Genomic DNA, 18,445 nt, shown 5'->3' with positions numbered 1-18,445 from the left:
GAAATGGCTGAACGTTGTGCCTGGGCAAGGAGCTGCTTCCAAATGGGCGTAGAGGGCTAGAGAGCAAACTAATAAAAATTAAACATTCTTTTTGGGGGAGCGGTTTAGGGCCGCACCCACGGCGTATGGAAGTTCTCAGGCTGGAGGTTGAATGGAGCTACAGCTGCATCTGCCATACTACGCCACAGGCACAACAACTCCAGATCCGAACCACTTCTGCAACCTACACCGCAGCTCGTGGAAAGGACGGATCTATAACCCACTGAGCGGGGCCAGGGGTCTAACCATGTTCTCATGAATACTAGACGGGTTCCTTAACGCTGAGCCACACAGGAACTTAGAAACGACCGTTTTTTCACTCAAGTTTTACGAATTGTGAGATGTGGTCTCCATTTCACAGATACGACCCGAGGCTCAAAACAGTGTCAATGGAACTCACTCAACACTACAAGCCTTGGGGACTGAGGAGCCCTGTGTCACCTGCCTGTTATTGGCAGGTAGGGGTGTGAAAATGAGGGAACCTAGAACACCCTGGTTAGAATGGAAGGGGTTAACCTCCAATGGAAGATAAGAAATGGGGAAGGAGTGCACCGGACTCTGGTAGATTCTTACTCTGACCAGTGGTTCCCGTCACACAAGCGGGGAGCCTAGAAGTTATTCTTGAATTCTTCCCCTCCCCTTCCAGTCTCTCCTTCACTCTTATTAATTTTACTTTTTAATTATCTTTGGAGTTCATTTACTTTCTTCCTCTCCATTACCTCCCCTCAATCTCACCTAGAGGATTGCAAACCCCTCCATTCTCTCTTGCTCCCCACCTTAATCCTTTTCACCTTATAGCAGCTAGAGGACGCTGTCCAAAATGCCAATCTGGTCATGTTACCACTCAAGCTCCCCATCTTCCACCACATTCCCCCTGGTTCTCTGCCTTCCTACTCCATTGCCTCTCCCAATTCCTCAACTTTCTCATGTGCCTTCTAGTCTCTGTCTAGAATACTATTTTTGCTTCCACTTTGCCTATTCATGCTTCCAAAATGATGTTCACTGTTACTTTGTTATAGAGGCCTTCCTTGAACCCTTCTACTCACAGCCCACCCTCTGAAAAAAAGATTCCTTAGTTGCATGTTCTCAAGGAACAATGTTTCTTCAGAGCATGTATCTCAGTTGTAATTGTATCAATGTGAACATAATATACTGTGTGCATTAAACTTGGTATCTCCTGCTAGACCTCCATGAAGGTGGTGACCTTTTATTTTTGGCTTACAATATATTTTCAATGCCTTGCGTTGTGCCTGGATTAAAGGTGCTCAATATTTGTTGAATGAGTCAATGGATGAATGAATAATTGATCAGATGAATACATAGAGGGATAAGGAAGACCTCTGAGAAGACGTAATGTTTGAACTTCCTCTTTAAAAGAAAAGGCAGAGTTTCCCCTGCAGCTCAAAGGGATTGGCACTCATCTCTGCAGCACCAAGGACACAAGTCCAGTCCCTGCCTGGTACAGTGGGTTAAAGGATCTGGCATTTCCACAGCTAGGCCACAACTGTGGCTCAGGTCTGATCCCTGACTTGGGAACCCCACATGCCCTGGGCGACCAAAAAATATAAAATAAAATAAAGAGAAGTCTTTTCTAGTCACTTGGAACAGTACTTGCAAGTAAAGAAACAAGAAAGATTACAGAGTATTTATTTATTTATTTATTTATTTTGGTCTTTTTAGGGCTGCACTCGCGGCATATGGAGGTTCCCAGGCTAGGGGTTCAATTGGAGCTGTAGCCACTGGCCTACGCCGTAGCCACAGCGACTCGGGATCCGAGCGGTGGCTGCCACCTACACCACAGCTCACAGCAACGCTGGATCCTTAACCTACTGAGCAAAGCCAGGGATCAAACTCGCATCCTCATGATGCTAGTAGGGTTCGCTAACCACTGAGCCATGATGGGAACTCCCTTACCGAGTGTTTAGAGAATAGTAAGTCCTTAGGGTAAGTCCTTAGGGGTAGATGGAAGGTAGGATGGTAGGAAATAAAACTAGAAAGATAGTCTGACTTGAGGGAAGGGGAAGGTCGGCTCATTCCCCAAACAGTTACTGTGAATGTGCCAGATCCTAACTAATACATCAGCAGGAGGAGCTGCTAACAAACACTGTACACCTACTGTATATAAGGCCTTTTGACAGACATTGGGATACAGAGAGGAATAAGGCTGAAGTTTGAAGCAAGGGGAAGCGCCTGGAGTTTGGCTGCACAGTGGCTTTATGTGAATTTAAGATGGTCAGCACAGTCCAGATCCAAGTTCACAAACCTGGAAACTTGAGTTTGTCAGGATACCCAGAGTAGATCTCAGAGTCACATGAATTCATAAGAGAAATTGAGGGATTTACCAAGAGTGATCAAAGTATTTATACCTTCTCCTCAGGGCACCACCTTCATAGAATCAAGATACAAGGAGGACTGATTTTATATCATAAAAGTCTTTTTTTTCAGTGGTTCAGGTGTAAAAATTTTGTTACACATACGGAATATTGCCACTAACAAATGCAGACAGGCTGGGACACAATGGTACTGAATGAATGATGGCTAGCTCTTTGGAAAGTGAACAGGTTTGGGTGGCTTGGAACCTCATAAAATTCTTTAAAAGAACCAATGTTCCAAATATCTGCCACACCTGTCATAGGGTCCAACCTGTTGGCTTTTTTGGGGTTTTTTGGCCTCTGTGTGCAGTGGCTTGATGTGGGATCTCAGGTCCCAGACCAAGGATTGAACCTGAGTGGCAGCGGTGAAAGTGCCAAGTCCTAACCACTAGACCACCAGGGAACTCCAATGTCCGGGCTGTTTTCTACACAGCAGTGGGAGTCACCTGATTCTGTTTGTCTTTGCTGGACCTTGAATATGGGGAGGGGCCAGTCACCTCTCTTGTTTTATTCTGTCACCTCCCTTCATTCCCTCTTCTCTCTCCCCATACACACCACTCTAATGTGATTGATTTAAGTTCTCAACTATGCATGTGTGCTTATAAAATATGTATCATTGTATATTTGTTTGCTTTTGCTGCTACAACAAACTGCCACAAGTTTAGTGGTGTAAAAAAAATACAAATTTATTCTCTTACACGTCTGGGGGTTAGAAGTCTAAAAATCCAGGTTTGGGATTTCTCGTGCTGGCTCAGCAGTAGCAAACCCTACTAGTACCCATGAGGATGCAGATTCGATCCCTGGCCCCACTCAATGGGTTAAGGATCTGGTGTTGCTGTGAGCTGTGGTGTAGATGGCAGACAGGGCTTGGGCTGTGGCATAGGCCAGCAGCTGCAGCTCTGATTCGACCCCTAGCCTGGGAACTTCCATATGCTTGGGTGTGCCCCTAAAAAAGAGAGAGAGAGAGAGAGACAAAAAATGAATAAATAAAAATCAATGTTTGGCCTGGCTCCATTCCTTCCGGAGACTTCAGGGGAGAATCTGTCTACCTGCCTTTTCCAGCTTCTAGAGGCTGCCCACATTCCTTAGCTTGTGGCCCCTCCTGCCATCACTCTAACCTCTTGCTTCTGTTCTCACATCTGCTAAATGGTGTGCTCTCCTGCCTCTCTTATGAAGACCCTTGTGGTTGCGTTGGGCCTACCCATCTAGTCCAGGGAAATCTCCCCATCTCAAGGTCCTTAACCACATCAGCAAAGTCTCTTTTGCCATATAAGGTAACGTTCACAGATTCAGGGGATTCAGATGTGGACATCTTTGAGGGCCATTTTTCAACCTACTACAGGTTGTTTAGTGTATGTGTTTTTAATTTACGTAAGTGGCATTGCTATATTTTATTTTTACTTTTTTTTGTTTAATGACTATTTTTTTATTTAATTTTTTTTTTCATTTTAGGGCCGCATCCACAGCATATGGAAGTTCCCAGGCTAGGGGTCAAATCAGAGCTGCAGCTGCCAGCCTACATTACAGCCACAGTAACACCAAGTCCGATCTGCACCTGTGACCCATGCTGCAGTTTGCAGCAGATTGTGGTAACGCTGGATCCCTAACCCACTGAGCAAGGCTAGGGATTGAACCTGAATCCTCATGGATGCTAGTTCGGTCCTTAACCCATTGAGCCACAATGAGAAATCCTTAATTTTTTTAAATTAAAGTATAGTTGATTTAAATGTTCTGTCAATTTCTGCTGTACAGTGAAGTGACTCAGTCATATCTATATATACATTCTTTTTCTCTATTTTTGCTTTTTTTAGTGAATTCTGTTTCTAGGATCCTTCCTTATTGCTTTTTTTTTTTTTTTTTTTTTTTTTTAATCTTTGTAGGGCCTCACCTGTGGCACTGGGATTGAATCTAAATCCTATGGAAGCTTCTGGGCTAGCAGTTAAATCAGAACTGTAGCTTCCAGCCTACACCACAGCCACAGCCACAGCAACATCAGATCTGAGCCACATCTGTCACCTACGCCACAGCTTGAAGCAAAGCTGGATCCTTAACCCACTGAGTGAGGCCAGGGATCAAACCTGCATACTCATGGGTACTAGTTGGGTTCTTAACCACTGAGCCACAACAGGAAATCCTCTTCCTTACTGCTATAAATAATCTAGTTCATTGCTTTTAACAACTGCCTAGAATGGCATGGCAGGTATCCATGGATATCCATTCCCCACTTCTACAAATGTTGCTAGAAAATTATCTTCTTATGTTGCCCCCTGCAAACCCATACAAGAATTTCTCTGGGGGAATTCCCTTCGTGGCTCAGTGGTTAATGAACCTGACTAGTATCTACAAGGATGCAGCTTCGATCCCTGGCCTCACTCAGTGGGTTAAGGATCCAGCATTGCAGTGAGCTGTGGTGTAGGTCGCAGACGCTGCTTAGATCTCATGTAGGCCAGCAGCTGTAGCTCCAACTGGACCCCTAGCTTGGGAAACTCCACATGCCTCAGGTGCAGCCCAAAAAAGCCAAAAAAAAAAAAAAAAAGATTTTATCTGGGACATATATCCAGAAATGGAATTTCTGGGTCATGAAGTTTTTGCAAACTTAATTTCACTAAGTACTTTCAGATTATTTTTTCAGAAAGCCTGTAGCTATTCTCTTAACAATATTGCTTGAAAGTTCTTATTCCTCTGTCCTCTCCCACACTTCATATTATACAACTATCTAATGTTTACACCTCTAATGTTTATTTTAAATTGCATTTCTCAGAGTTCCTGTCGTGGCTCAGTGGGTAACAGATCTGACTAGGAACCATGAAGTTGCGGGTTTGATCCCTGGTCTTGCTCAGTGGGTTAAGGATCCTGCATTGCCATGAGCTGTGGTGTAGGTAAGAGACGAGGCTCGGATCCTGCGTTGCTGTGGCTCTGGCGTAGACCAGCAGCTACAGCTCCGATTAGACCCCTAGCCTGGGAACCTCCATATGCCTCGGGAGTGGCCCTAGAAAAAGGCAAAAAGACAAAAAAAAAAAAAGGAATCCAAACTTGCTTCTGGGGACATTCTCAGCCTGTGCATATTGCAAAAGGTGCTGGAATTAGGCCATCCACTGTCAGGAAAGTGTGCTCTGAAGAGATATCCAAGGATGTACCTGGACAAGTGCCTAGGAAGGATCAAGGTCAGAGAGTTCATTCACTCAAAGGACCACTTGGAGGGATTGGCCATGCGACTCACAGATCTCTTCAGGTGTCTAAGCAGCAACCACGCATAGAACGGAATTACTGGAGTTCTCTTTGTGGCTCGTTGGCTGAAGGACCTAAGATGGTCTGTGAAGATGCGTGTTCAATCCCTGGCCTCACTCAGTGGATTAAGGATCTGGCGTTGCCATGAGCTGTGGTGTAGGTCACACATGTGGCTCAGATCTGGTGTTGCCGTGGCTTTGCTGGCATAGGCCTGCAACTGCAGCTTTCATTCAACCCCTGGCCTGGGAACTTCCATATGCTGCAGGTGTGGCCATAAAAAGAAAAGAAAAGAAAAAAAAAGAAATGAGATTATCCAAAAAGACTTGTGGAGGCAACTCTTGTCGAAACCAGTGACAAACACAGGAAAATCACCCAGTTCTTGAGGATGTCACACAGGCAGATAAACTGCTGGCTTGCAGTGAAAGGGACGGAGAGAGGGCAAGATGAAAGACAGCTGTCAGTCATCCAAAATTGTACTGCCAGGAAACAAAGAGTTGAAAACACGTGGAAAAGAAAGGATGACTCCAGGGGCAGGGCTGTGAGGTCAGAAAGTGGAATCAGAAACCACAGAGGGGGAGTTCCCGTCGTGGCGCAGTGGTTAACAAATCCGACTAGGAACCATGAGGTGGTGGGTTCGGTCCCTGCCCTTGCTCAGTGGGCTAACGATCCGGCGTTGCCATGAGCTGTGGTGTAGGTTGCAGACGCGGCTCGGATCCCGAGTTGCTGTGGCTCTGGCGTAGGCCGGTGGCTACAGCTCCATTAGACCCCTAGCCTGGGAACCTCCATATGCCGCGGAGCGGCCCAAGAAATAGCAACAACAACAAAAGACAAAAGACAAAAAAAAAAAAAAAAAAAAGAAACCACAGAGGGATATTCCTAGGCCTTGAAACCTACTGCTTTTCCCAGCTGGATTTTGAAATTGCTTCAGAAACTTCTTTTTTCTTTCCATTTTCTCCTTATTTTGAGTGGTAATCTCTATAACCCTTATCCTATTCCTGCCTCACCACTGCATTTTAAGAATAATAACTTGTTTTCTCATTTCTCAAGTCTAAAGATGGAGAAAAATATCCCCCCAGGCTAGGGGCCAAATCGGAGCTATAGCTGCGGGCCTACCCCACAGCCATATCAACGCCAGATCTGAGCCTGGGACCAACACCGCAGCTCATAGCAACACCGGATCCTTAACACACTGAGCGAGGCCAGGGATCAACACGTCCTCATGGTTACTAGTCAGGTTGGTTACCACTGAGCCACAACGGGAGCTCCCACAAGCTGTCCTCATGAAACAGAAAACAGACAAACAAAACTTGGACTTCCGCTGTTGAAGAATAACTAGGACTGTGAGCCTTGGTGAACAATGTCTGGCAGGTCACGCTCCCCTGCTGAGGGATGCAGTGCAGGAGGCCAGATTCCCAGCCATGTCACCTCATTCTCCTGCTGACAGGATCACCAAGGCCACTCAACTGCACGAATCGTCTCATTTAATCTTCACAACAATCTGAGGAAGTTGCTAGTAGTGTTGTCTCTACTTTACAGACAAGGAAACAGGGAAGGAGAGGTCAAGTATTTTTTCTTTCCTTTTCTTTCTTTTCTTTTCCTTTTTTTTTCTGTCTTTTTAGGACCGAACACGTGGCATAAGGAGGTTCCCAGGCTAGGGGTCCAATCGGAGCTGTACCACCCGCCTACGCCAGAGCCACCGCAACTCGGGATCCGAGCCATGTCTGTGGCCTACACCACAGCTCACGGCAACACTGGATCCTCAACCCACTGAGCGAGGCCAGGGATCAAACCTGCGTCCTCATGGATCCTGGTCAGATTCATTTCTGGTGTGCCACAACAGGAACTCTGAAGTATCTTTTTCAAAGTCATGCAACTAATAAGCAGAAGATCCGAGATTTATTCATTTTTTTTTTTCTTTTTTGGCCGCCCCATGGCACATGGAATTCTTGGGCCAGGGATCAAATTCAAGCCGCAGTTGCAAACCAAGCTGCAGCTATGGCAACGCCAGATCCTTAACCCACTGTGCTGGCTGGGGATCGAACCTGCACCCCAGCACTCCTAAGATGCCGCTGAACCTGCTGCACCACAGTAGGGACTCGATCCAAGATTTAAATGCAGATTCTTAACCACTATGCCATCTGTTAAATAAAAGTTGTTCCTGTCATACACTTTCATTCGTTTAAAAAATACTTGCTTGAACTCTGGGATTCTATAACAAGTAAATACAGCCAACATTTACTATGCTTGAACAACATTTGTTAATTGTGGGAAGGGATGCGAGAAGCCCATTAGCCTTTGGGTATCCTCCTGGGTCCTAGAGGTCGTCGATGACCATGTCAAGGCTGGTAAAGTGGGCATCTTCTGTGACAGGAAGTGAGAACAGAACGAGGAAAGCCCCAGGAGGCAGCATGCAATTGCTATCAGGCCAGGGAAGCCACAGGACAACAGAAGCCACAAAGAGGATGAAACTATGAGTCAGCAGGAGCCAGGGTAGAAAGGGAGGTCATTTGCCTGTAGTGACAGAAGCAATGGAAGCAGTAGCCTTGTGCATCTGCCGCCAAGGGGGCTTCGTGTCACCTGTCAGGCTTGATGGGGCTGCAGAGCCTATGCCACCCAAGTGTTTCTGGGTTCCTGTGAAGTGACTCCCACTCCACTCCAGGCAGCTGCAGTGCTTGTCCCTCTTAGTTCCATGTGAAACCTCACAATGAATCCCCTTGCCTGTCTCTATTCTTCACAAGTCAGATAAACTGAACTGCTTTTCACCCACGGAGGTGCCCCCGAGGAATTTTTCCACTACAACCGTGGACACCTCCCTAGGGTCCAGGATACACGTGCACACCGCAGTACAGTTCCCTCTAGGAAGCAAGCAAATGTGGCCACATCTTTGCTTTTGAGGTGACCTTATAGATGACACCAAAACTACCTCGCTTCCTCCAACAAGCAGAGTACAATAAAATCAATGTGGCATAAGCTTACTTAATTACAATTAAATCCCAGCCCTATCTTCTCGAGGTTAACATTAGATCCCTTGATTAGTATTGGATTTTGAGTTTTCCTAAAACTCTTCAATCACAGACAAGTCTGAGGTTGTGTCATTTCAATAGGTGGCTGGGCCCACCTATGACAAATTAATTCTTTCTAATTTCCTCCAGCATTTAAACTCATTCAAGTCTGGTCTTTTTCAGTTCTTTCCCCAGCAATCCAAGAAAAAAAAATGCATTTCTCTTGACAACCCAGAAGCCACAGTTATAAATACATTGAGAAGAAGTTTCACTGAACCCTAAATTTTTCTATTCTTTTTATTTTAAAATGTTTGTCTTGGACTTCCCATTGTAGCTCAGTGGTTACGAACCTGACTAATATCCTTGAGAATGTGAGTTCAATTCCTGACCTCATTCAGTGGGTTAAGGATTCGGCATTGCTGTGCCTGTGGTGTAGGCCAGCAGCTGCAGCTTCCATTTGACTCCTAGCCTGGGAACTTCCATATGCCACAGGTGTGGCCCTAAAAAGCAAAAAAAATAAATAAATAATAAAAATAAAATAAAATGTTTGTTTTTATCCAATAATTTATGTTACAATGTTTCATGACCTGCAGCTTGAAAACTATTGATCTAGTTTCTCCTTTCTTCAAAATTTCACTTTTCAAATCCAAGTCTTTCTGGGTTCTTGTTCTTTCTTTTAGCAAACATTTCAGGAGTTCCCGTCGTGGCGCTGCGGAAACGAATCCCACTAGGAACCATGAGGTCGTGGGCTCGATCCCTGGCCTCGCTCAGTGGGTTAAGGATTTGGCGTTGCCATGAGCTGCGGTGTAGGCCGGCAGCTGCAGCTCCAATTGGACCCCTAGCCTGGGAACCTCCATATGCCGCAGGTGCGGGCCTAAAAGAGAAACAAAAATCTCTTGAGAGGAGTCTGCTCTCCACTTCCTTATCTCTCGTTCAGTCTTCAGTGGATCATGTTTTGTCTCTGACCCTACGCTGCCCTGAAGCTGCCCTCACTGAGGTCTAACATCTTCCTTGCTGATACACCCCACGTTTTCCAGCTTCTTGTCTAACCTGGGCTCCTGGCAACCTAGGCTCCTGGCATCCTCTGACATGACTAACCACTGCCTCCTGAAAGCTCTCTCTTGTCACGGCTTCTTGAAGCCTCCCAATCTCAGATGGTTAATTCTCAAGGTTCTCTTCCTCTGCTCCTCTAGGAGCCTCCCCAAGGCACTTCTCTTTTCTCACTTTATATACCATTCTTGAGTGGCTTCATATTTTTCTTCATGTGGAACATCTGAGAGGCCCCAGGCCCTTCTCCTCATCTCAAACTCTTCCTTCTATTCAGTACAAATCATGGGCCATAGACTCTGTGGTGAAAGCTTCCAAACTGGAAATTTTGCTCACTTGAAAACCTAAAATTTCAAACATCAGGAGTTCCCGTCGTGGCGGCAGTGGTTAACGAATCCGACTAGGAACCATGAGGTTGCGGGTTCGATCCCTGCCCTTGCTCAGTGGGTCAAGGTTCCGGCGTTGCCGTGAGCTGTGGTGTAGGTTGCAGACGCGGCTCGGATCACGCATTGCTGTGGCTCTGGCGTAGGCCGGTGGCTATAGCTCTGATTAGACCCCTAGCCTGGGAACCTCCATATGCCATGGGAGCAGCCCAAGAAATGGCAAAAAGACAAAAAATATATAAATAAATAAATTAAAAAAATAAAATTTCAAACATCAAAGCTCTTGTCTGCTTTTCTGCAGTGGTATTTCTCCCCTGAGGTCATAAAAGCCACTGAACGAAAGGGAGAGAGGAGAGCAAGGGTGTAAAGAATGTGCGTACATGTTCCCACGTGGAGGGTGACAGTGGCAGGAAGCTGGAGGAGCATTTGCAATGGATCTTATGGCTGATCCCCAACATCCATTCCATACCAGACAACCAGACACTTGGCCCAAATCTAAGTAGCTTTCCCCTGGTCGCTCTTGTTGCTCCAGGAGTGGACATACCAGTGACATTTGCTAGAGAGCCTAAAGGAAAGGACTTACAGCTTACACCTGGGAAGAGGGTTTTCTTTTTCCTCTACTGGATGTGAAGACAGAAGCATCACCCAATAGCTACTGTCACCCATCTTTAGACCATGAAGGGAACTAGCATGAGGACCAACCCCTCCAAGAAGGAAGGCAGAGCAGGACCATGGACAGAGCCTGGGTCCTCAGTGATTTTAAACTGCTGAATCAACCAACCTCAGAGCCCACCTACCTCTGGTGCTTGTTACATGAGCTATTTCTTGACTTTCTTTTTCTTTCTTTCTTTTTTCTTTTCTTCCTTTCTTTTTTTGTCTTTTCTAGGGCCATGCTAGTGGCAATATGGAGGTTCCCAGGCTAGGGGTCCAATCAGAGCTGTAGCTGACGGCCTACACCACAGCCACAGCAACGCAGGATCCAAGCCTGTCTGTGACCTACACCACAGCTCACAGCAACGCCAGATCCTTAACCCACTGAGCAAGTCCAGGGATTGAACCCGCAACCTCATGGTTCCTAGTCAGATTTGTTAACCACTGAGCCATGAGGGGAACTCCTCTTTCTTTCTTTTCTTTTCTTTTTTTTTTTTTCCTTTTTTTCTTTTTCTTTTTAGAGCCACACCCACGGCATATGGAAGTTTCCAGACTAGGGGTCGAATCAGAGCTAGAGCTGCCAGCCACAGCCACAGCAACGTGGGATCCAAGCTACGCCTGATACCACAGCTCATGGCAATGCTGGATCCTTAACCCACTGAGCAAGACTAGGGATCAAACCCACATCTTCATGGATACTAGCTGGGTTTGTAACCCGCTGAGCCACCATGGGAACTCCCAATGATTCCATATTGTTATACATTACAAAATGATCACCACTGGAGAGGGTTCTTGTGATAGTTTTATTTGCTTTAAAAGTGAAACTCAGACCCTGGTCCACCCACTAATCATAGGGACATGGCGGGAGTAGACTCATCCTGGGCTTAGTCGGCCTCTTGCTAGGACAGGAAATGGGAATACATGGGTCATGTCTATGTGGGCAGGGGGAGGCAGGGAAAGGCCCAGCTATGGTGCTGGGTAGGGTGTGGCCCTGGCCAGGGAAGGGGAGACTGGCACCATCCCCTAGATGCATGCAGAGGGGAGAAGACTAACTCAGGGCTGGTGTTAGGGTTTGGGCTTAGAGGCCCAGAGCAGGGGCAGGGAGCTCTGGACCAATGAGTTCAGTAGCTGTGAGTAGAAGACTTGTCTAGCTCACTGCGCTGCTCCTTCTGGGACTCTGTCACCACCTGCTGGGGGTGAGGCAGGTAAGGGGCACAAACCATTCAGCACCACCCTCCTTCCAGCTCCTTTGTGGCATGGTGACCCCCTTCCCTGGCATAACCAGTTGAGGCTCCAGTCTGTCCATCTACTTTCATCTCCCTGTCTCCCTCCCACCCAAAGAACCACTAATTCTCAGTGCGCTAATATCAGCAGCAGTCAGGCTGGGGCTCAGAAATGCTATGGGAAATGATGGCGTCCTGGGCTTAAGTGACCCCTCTCACCTCCCCATCCCGGGTCTCAATAGTCTTGATCAGAACCATCTTGCGGCTGTGGATCTCCTGGGGAGGCTCCACCTCAGGCACTGGAAAAAGCAGGAGAGGTGGAAGGGAGGAAGCGTGGGGTTTCAAGCCCTCACTTCGTGTGAGAGGTGAGGGGTGGGGAGGGGCGGGGCAGGGCCTGAGGAGCGGGGGCGAGTGTAGACCAGGACTCAGAAGTTCCAGGAGAGAACGGATCCCTGAGCAGAACCGCAGCAAGAGTCCAGTCAGGGTGGAAATGGACAAGGGAACAGACAGGTTGGAAGTCAGAGGTGGAAGACTCACCAGTCGTCTTTATACTTAAGGATGCAAAGGAATGGACCGGCACGGAGATCCTGGGGGGTGATGCTGCGGTCAGCTACTCGGCCACAGCCCTGGCCTCCCCCCTTCTCCTCCCAGTCCTGGCCACGCCCTACCCGTCCCGCCCCTCACCGGCTCTCCTCGCCCTCCAGCAGCTTCCGGTAGGTGGCGATCTCGATGTCCAGGGCCATCTTGACGTTGAGGAGCTCCTGGTACTCTCGCAGGTGTCTCGCCATCTCTTCCTTTAGCTGCCGCAGCTCCTCCTCCAGTTTCGCGGCGCCCGCCTGGTACCCTCCTGCCTCCAGGGCAAACTGCTCCTCCAGCTCCCGCAGCTGTCTGAGCAGTGCCTCGTTCTGGGGGGGCGGGGGAGAGGGGAATCAATGGGGGAGCAGCCTTCATCCTCCACCCCCAGGGCCAGGACGCGTAGTCTGGTACTCACCGTGCCACGAAGCCCGTCTACCTCGCACGTCAGGCTCTGGATCTGGCGTCGGGACTCGTTCATCTCCTGCTTGGCCTGGCGCAAGGCCTCGTGGTTCCGGTTGGCGGCATCAGACAGGTCCGCATACTGCGGCGAGGGGGGCAACCCGGCCGTGAGCCGAGCAGAAGCGCCCTTCTCCCAGTGCCCCACCCTTCCAGGCCCTTCCAAATCCTCCAGTCCTTTCGCACCTTGGACTTGTACCACTCTTCTGCCTCCTGAAGGTTCTTCGCCGCAATGCTCTCGTACTGGGCGCGGATGTCCCTCAGCGCCGCCGTCAGTTCGGGCTTCACGGTCGCCTCCACCTCAAACTGCTGCACCTGCTGGCTCTCCACGCTCATCTGCAGGTCTCTCAGCTCCTGCCGCCCAGGGAAGACGTCGAGTTCACCGCGCACATCCCACGCGGGCAGCGCAGTTGGCCCACAGAAACAAAAAAAGAAAGAAATAGTCGAATGAACTGAAGGGGGCGCCAGGGAGTGCTGCGCACTTAAGACTGCGTGGCCTGCGCTCCGAAGGCACTAAGCCCCGGGGCTAGGTTACGGGGTGCAGATCCGCTGATCGCCACCAGGTGGCGCAGGGGTGTGAGTCAAACCACCTGTAGACCGAGTTGAGGAGCTGCATCTACGCAGCGAATCTTACTTCTCTTCCTCTTCTCCACTCGCCAGTCTCTTCCATGACTTGTCTTCCAGCTCCAAAGAGACCAGCCCGACCTCTGAAGCCTCCCCTCACACCCAGGTCCACCCACCTCCTCGTGCAGCTTCTTGAGGAACTCAATCTCATCCATCAAAGACTCAATCTTGCGCTCTAGCTCCAGGCGGGACAGGGTGGCGTCGTCCACGTCCTTCATGGGGTGGCAGTGGGGGTTCGAGAGCAGGGAGGGGCTACTTAGGCCGAGGAAGAGCCTGGCCCTCCCTGTCTGCCTCTGGAGGCTTTGGTCGCCTCCCTGGATACACGGGGCCGGGGCAAGGGTGGGGAAACCGAACTCACCTTGCGGAAGAGCACGAGGTTGTGCTCCGCGTCCTCCCGCTTGCGCGTCTCCTCCTCCAGCCTGGTGGGAAGAGTGAGCAGGAGCTGAGCTGCGGGGTCGCCGCCCAGCCTTTAGACCTCGACCCCCGGGATCCCGATTAGAGACTGCCACTACCCAGGACTCTGGGAGGGGTCTTCAGGCTGCCTCATGGACTTGCTCCATTTTCTCTTTAACCTGCTGAGAGCTGAGATGGGGCCCCTTCATACACGAGGGAGACATAGTAACTGCCCCTCCCTCACCTCCCCAGAGACTGAGCAAAGTTGACGGGGGTGGGGGCAGTGAAGGGGGCGGAGGGGTGGAGCCCTGGGAGACGATGCCGCCTGCACACGCCCAAGTGGACCAGGTGGACAAGGGGAGCCACTCCCTCCTGCGGCCGCCTAGACGGCCGCCGCCCAACCCAGGCCCTGACCCCTGACCTCTGCTTGAGCGCCGCCAGGTCCTCCGCCAGCCCGTCGCGCTCCACCTGCACCCGGTCGCGCTCACGGCCCAGCAGCTCCAGCTCCCTCCGCAGTTCGCGCAGCTCCTGCTGGCACAGCTGGTCCGCGCGCGCCGGCTCCTGGCCCCGGGCCTGGCTCAGCTCCCCGCGCAAGGCCGCGTTCTGCTGCTCCAGGAAGCGCACCTTCTCGATGAAGTTGGCGAAGCGGTCGTTGAGCTCCTGCAGCTCCTGCTTCTCGTTGCTGCGCGTGGCCAGGAACTCCTGGTTGAGGGCCTCGGCCATGGAGAAGTCGAGGCGCTCCGAGGGCAGGCGCAGGAGGGAGCCCGCGCCCGCCCGCGGACCGCGGAAGCTGCCCAGGCGCACGGAGGAGCCGGGGGACGCCGAGCCCAGCAGGCGGCTGCTCGAGAAGCGGGAGCTGGACGAGTAGGAGAAAGCCCCAGGGGACAGTGAGGGCGGTGGCCCGAAGGTGCGGCGGTAGGAGGTGGAACTGACGCTGGACCGGAGGCCCGACGGGTGGCTCATGGCGGCCGAGGATGGGCAGTTACCGCTGGCAGAGCTGGTCCGGGCACTAGGAGGGAGCCGCAGACCGCAGCGAGGCAGCTTTATAGCCCTGCGGGCTCAGGGGGGGCATGGGCTGCTCCTCCCACTGGCCTGACAGTGGGGCTATGTGGGGAGGGGGACGCCCCACCCCTGCGGAGCAGCAGGAGCGCCGCGCCCTCCCTCCCGGTTGCTGGCGCTTTGCCTACTTGATTCCCCCTGTTGCTTGCGGAGGGAGCAGGAATGGCCACCATAGGCCACAGGCAGGTGGGGGGTTGGGGTCGGCACCTTCCAGCAAGCATCCAGAGCTGGAGCCTAGGGTGGGAGGGCCTGACTCGAACTGGGGTCCCTGCCTGAAAAAGCTGGTAAAAATTGGGGGATAGGAGGACTGGAAGTTAAGGGGCGGGCTTCTGGACATGAGTAGGGAGGAGGTGGCCCAGGTGGAGAGAGAATGGGCCTGGATCAGGCCACAGAGGCTGTGCTTCCACATGTTCCCCTGAAGGCTAGGCTCTGTTTCACCTGCTGTCAGCTGCCCCCTCTGTCACCAAGCCAGGAGTTTTGGGAAAACAGGAGGGCAGAGGCAGCTGAGGTGGGTGAGGAGGGGCTGATCTCTTGTAATCCCCGGGGCTCTGTGAAGAGTTGCTGCCTGGCGCCAGCTCTGCCGCTAATGGACTGGCCTCTTCCCCTCCCCCTCCCTTGGACACTTGGCCAGGGGGTTGCCTGCTGATGTCTCAGCCTTAAAGACACAGATCCCAAATCTACCCCAGGCCCCAACAAGGTGGGCTCATCAGAGGGGCTGAGGGTGACTGGGCAGCTCTGGGTCTCACTGGGGAGGGTCTGTGCCCTGCCAGAGGCTGAGCCCAGGGAGGTAGTGTGTGCTGTCTGGCTTCACTGGATTCTCCCTTCCCCCAGTCAACTGCTGCTCAGTCACGGGCCTTTCGGGAACCACAGCGGCGATTCCTGAGGTAGGAAGGGGAGGGGGCTGAGGGGCGGCAGCTGCTGCCAAGGCTGAGATGTGGACACACTGGCAGGAACCAGTTTCCAGTACTGAGGAGTTGCAGGTACCCAGCACTGGGCGGGGCTAGATGGGAAGAGAAGGCGAAAGAGAAGGCGCCCATCCCTATCAGTTCAGGGACCAAAAGAGGAGAGAGAAGGCCCAGGACAGAGCCACAAGCCTGTGCACACAATCAGATGCATATTGTGATAGCACCGTACACCTGTGTGCACACACAGACATGCACAACCACACAGCCCTTTATACCCTCCCCCACCCCAGAGTTAGCAGAGAGGCTGATGTCTGGCCTTTGCATGTCAAACAGCTTCCAGAGACGCAGGCCCAGCCTGCCCAGGAATGCCCGTTGTGGATGGTCTGCCGGCGCCACGGTGCCGAGGGCTGTGTTGTCGGGAGCTAGGGGGCTGCTGCTGCACCACTGCTGGGGACTCCAGGGCTTTCCAGTGAGGACAGGTCCGCCACAGATTGGTCCTGAGGATGAGAGCTGGGCATCTGAGGAAACAGGTTTGGGACTCCCGCCTGGATCTCTGGCTGAGGGGGTGGGGAGGGCAGCTCCCTGGCCAGCCATCTCCTCAGCATTGCAGGGCAGCGGAGCCTCCCCCTCTTTGTGAGTCCTCTGAGATGGGCCAACGCCCTCTCGATCACATCCCTACTGCCTCGCCTCTGTCTCCTCTCCGGGCCCCTCCTTCCTTCCGGGCTATTAGTCTCTCCCTGCACAGCTGCCAGGTCCTTCTCCTTGATGAGTCTGGTTTGGTTGCCAGGGGAATGGGAAGAGGGAGGATGGGAGAGAGGGGATGGGATGGATAAAACAGGCCTGTCCCTACCAACTCTTGGAAGTGGGAGGGTAGGGTCCTGCCTGGGTTGGGAGAGGGGGGCTTGATGGGTGTGAGGGGGGACTAGGGAAGCCTTGGTGCTTTCTGATGCAGCCCTGGGCTCTGAGCCCCAGCTGCCGTTGCAGCCCCACCTACTGCAGCCTAGGTCCTGCCCTGCCCCTGCCCCTGCCAGCTGTCCTTAGGAAGCAAACTGGAAGTCGGAGCTGGCACTTCAAACAGAGGGGCAGGTAAGGCTTGGGGAAGACCAGCTCAGGCTTTATTTTTCCAGGGAGATCCTGATAGACCAAGCCTTTCAGAGTAGAGGCCCCTAGGGCTGGCCCGGGATTTACCAGTAGGGTTCCCATCCCCTCCCCTGCTTCACCTTCCAGCTTACTACCCAGAAGCCTCAGAGTAGAGGGAACCAGGGCCACCTTGGCAGGACTCTGGGGGCTGTGTAGCCAATCCAGCCGGAGCCTGGCCTGGGTTTGGGAACCAGGCCTGCTGACAACACAGAGGAGACTCCTCCCCCTTACTCAGAAAGAAGAAGGCCTGGGAGGTCTTAGAGCCAGAAGAAAGGTAGGAAAGTGTCAAGGTTAAGAGCCAGAGCTCTGGCATCCAGCTGCCAAGCTTCCCATCTATTCCAACATGCTGTTATACCAATTTATGCTCATTGCTATGTCCTCCCATGGCCCCAGCAAAGGGAGGATAAGTGTAGCTCCCACCTCATAACTGGGAGGATTAAATAAATAACATGTAGGAGTTCCCTGGTGGCTCAGTGGATTAAGGATCTGGTGTTGTCACTACTGTGGCTGTGGTTACTGCTATGCCACAGGTTTGATCTCTGGCCCGGGAACTTCTTCGTGCCAAGGGTAAGGCCAATAAAAAATAAAATAAAATAAAATAAAATAAAACTTGTAAAGCATTTAGAACTCATATCATAAAGACTGGAAATTTCAGCTAATTTTATTACTGCTGCTACTACAACAACTACTACTGTTAGAACTCTCTAGAGTTGGGGAGTTCCGTCAGAAACGTATCCAACTAGGAACCATTAGATTGCAGGTTCGACCCCTGGCCTCACTCAGTGAATTAAGGATCTGGCGTTGCCATGAGCTGTGGTGTAGGTTGCAGACATGGCTTGCATCTGGCATTGCTGTGGCTGTGGAGTAGGCCAGCGGTTACAGCTCCAATTAGACCCCTAGCCTGCAAATCTCCATATGCCGTGGCGGTGGCCCTCAAAAGACAAAAGACAGAAAAAATAAAATAAAATCTCTAGAGTGATATGGTCAGCCCCTAAGTGCAGTGAGGATCTGGACTTCCTTCAGGTTGACCCACTAAGAGCAGTGCTGGACTGGGGTGGCAGGAGCCCAGTACTTCCTGGCTGTTGGAGGGAGGGGAGGGTGGCTTCATCTTCCTCAGTGCACTAGGTAGATAGTCTACTGATTAAGGCTTGAACTCCAGGAATTCCTGCTGTGGCCTGACAGGATGGTTGGTGTCTCTGCAGCTCTAAGATGTAGGTTCCATCCCTGGGGCAGTGCAGTGGGTTAAAGGATTTGGCCTGGGAATTCCATACGCCACGGGGTGGCCAAAAAAGAAAAAAAGAAAAAAAGACATGGACTCCAGTCTACCTGGGGTCGATCATGGCGCCC

General features: G+C 51.2%; 1 protein-coding gene across 2 annotated transcripts; it reads right to left on the bottom strand.

Annotated features, from left to right (window-relative positions):
• On the bottom strand, positions 11,507-16,908 carry PRPH (peripherin). 2 transcript variants are annotated; one of them, XM_021091600.1, is made up of 9 exons: positions 14,416-16,908; positions 13,960-14,020; positions 13,718-13,813; positions 13,164-13,331; positions 12,937-13,062; positions 12,630-12,850; positions 12,483-12,532; positions 12,165-12,244; positions 11,507-11,912 (listed from the first exon to the last, which is right to left on the bottom strand). In XM_021091600.1, exons 1-9 carry the CDS (start codon positions 14,955-14,957, stop codon positions 11,844-11,846), a joined length of 1,413 nt encoding a protein of 470 aa, XP_020947259.1. In that variant the 5' UTR covers positions 14,958-16,908; the 3' UTR covers positions 11,507-11,843. The 2 variants fall into 2 exon arrangements, with proteins under 2 accessions (XP_020947259.1, XP_003126153.1); XM_003126105.4 differs by having other exon boundaries at positions 11,507-11,909; positions 14,416-16,906.

This window comes from Sus scrofa, chromosome 5 (assembly GCF_000003025.6).
Source record: "Sus scrofa isolate TJ Tabasco breed Duroc chromosome 5, Sscrofa11.1, whole genome shotgun sequence".
In the NCBI taxonomy this organism is placed as follows: domain Eukaryota; kingdom Metazoa; phylum Chordata; class Mammalia; order Artiodactyla; family Suidae; genus Sus; species Sus scrofa.
Note: the sequence above shows the minus strand (reverse complement) of the source record. Positions and strands in the feature narration are given on the sequence as shown.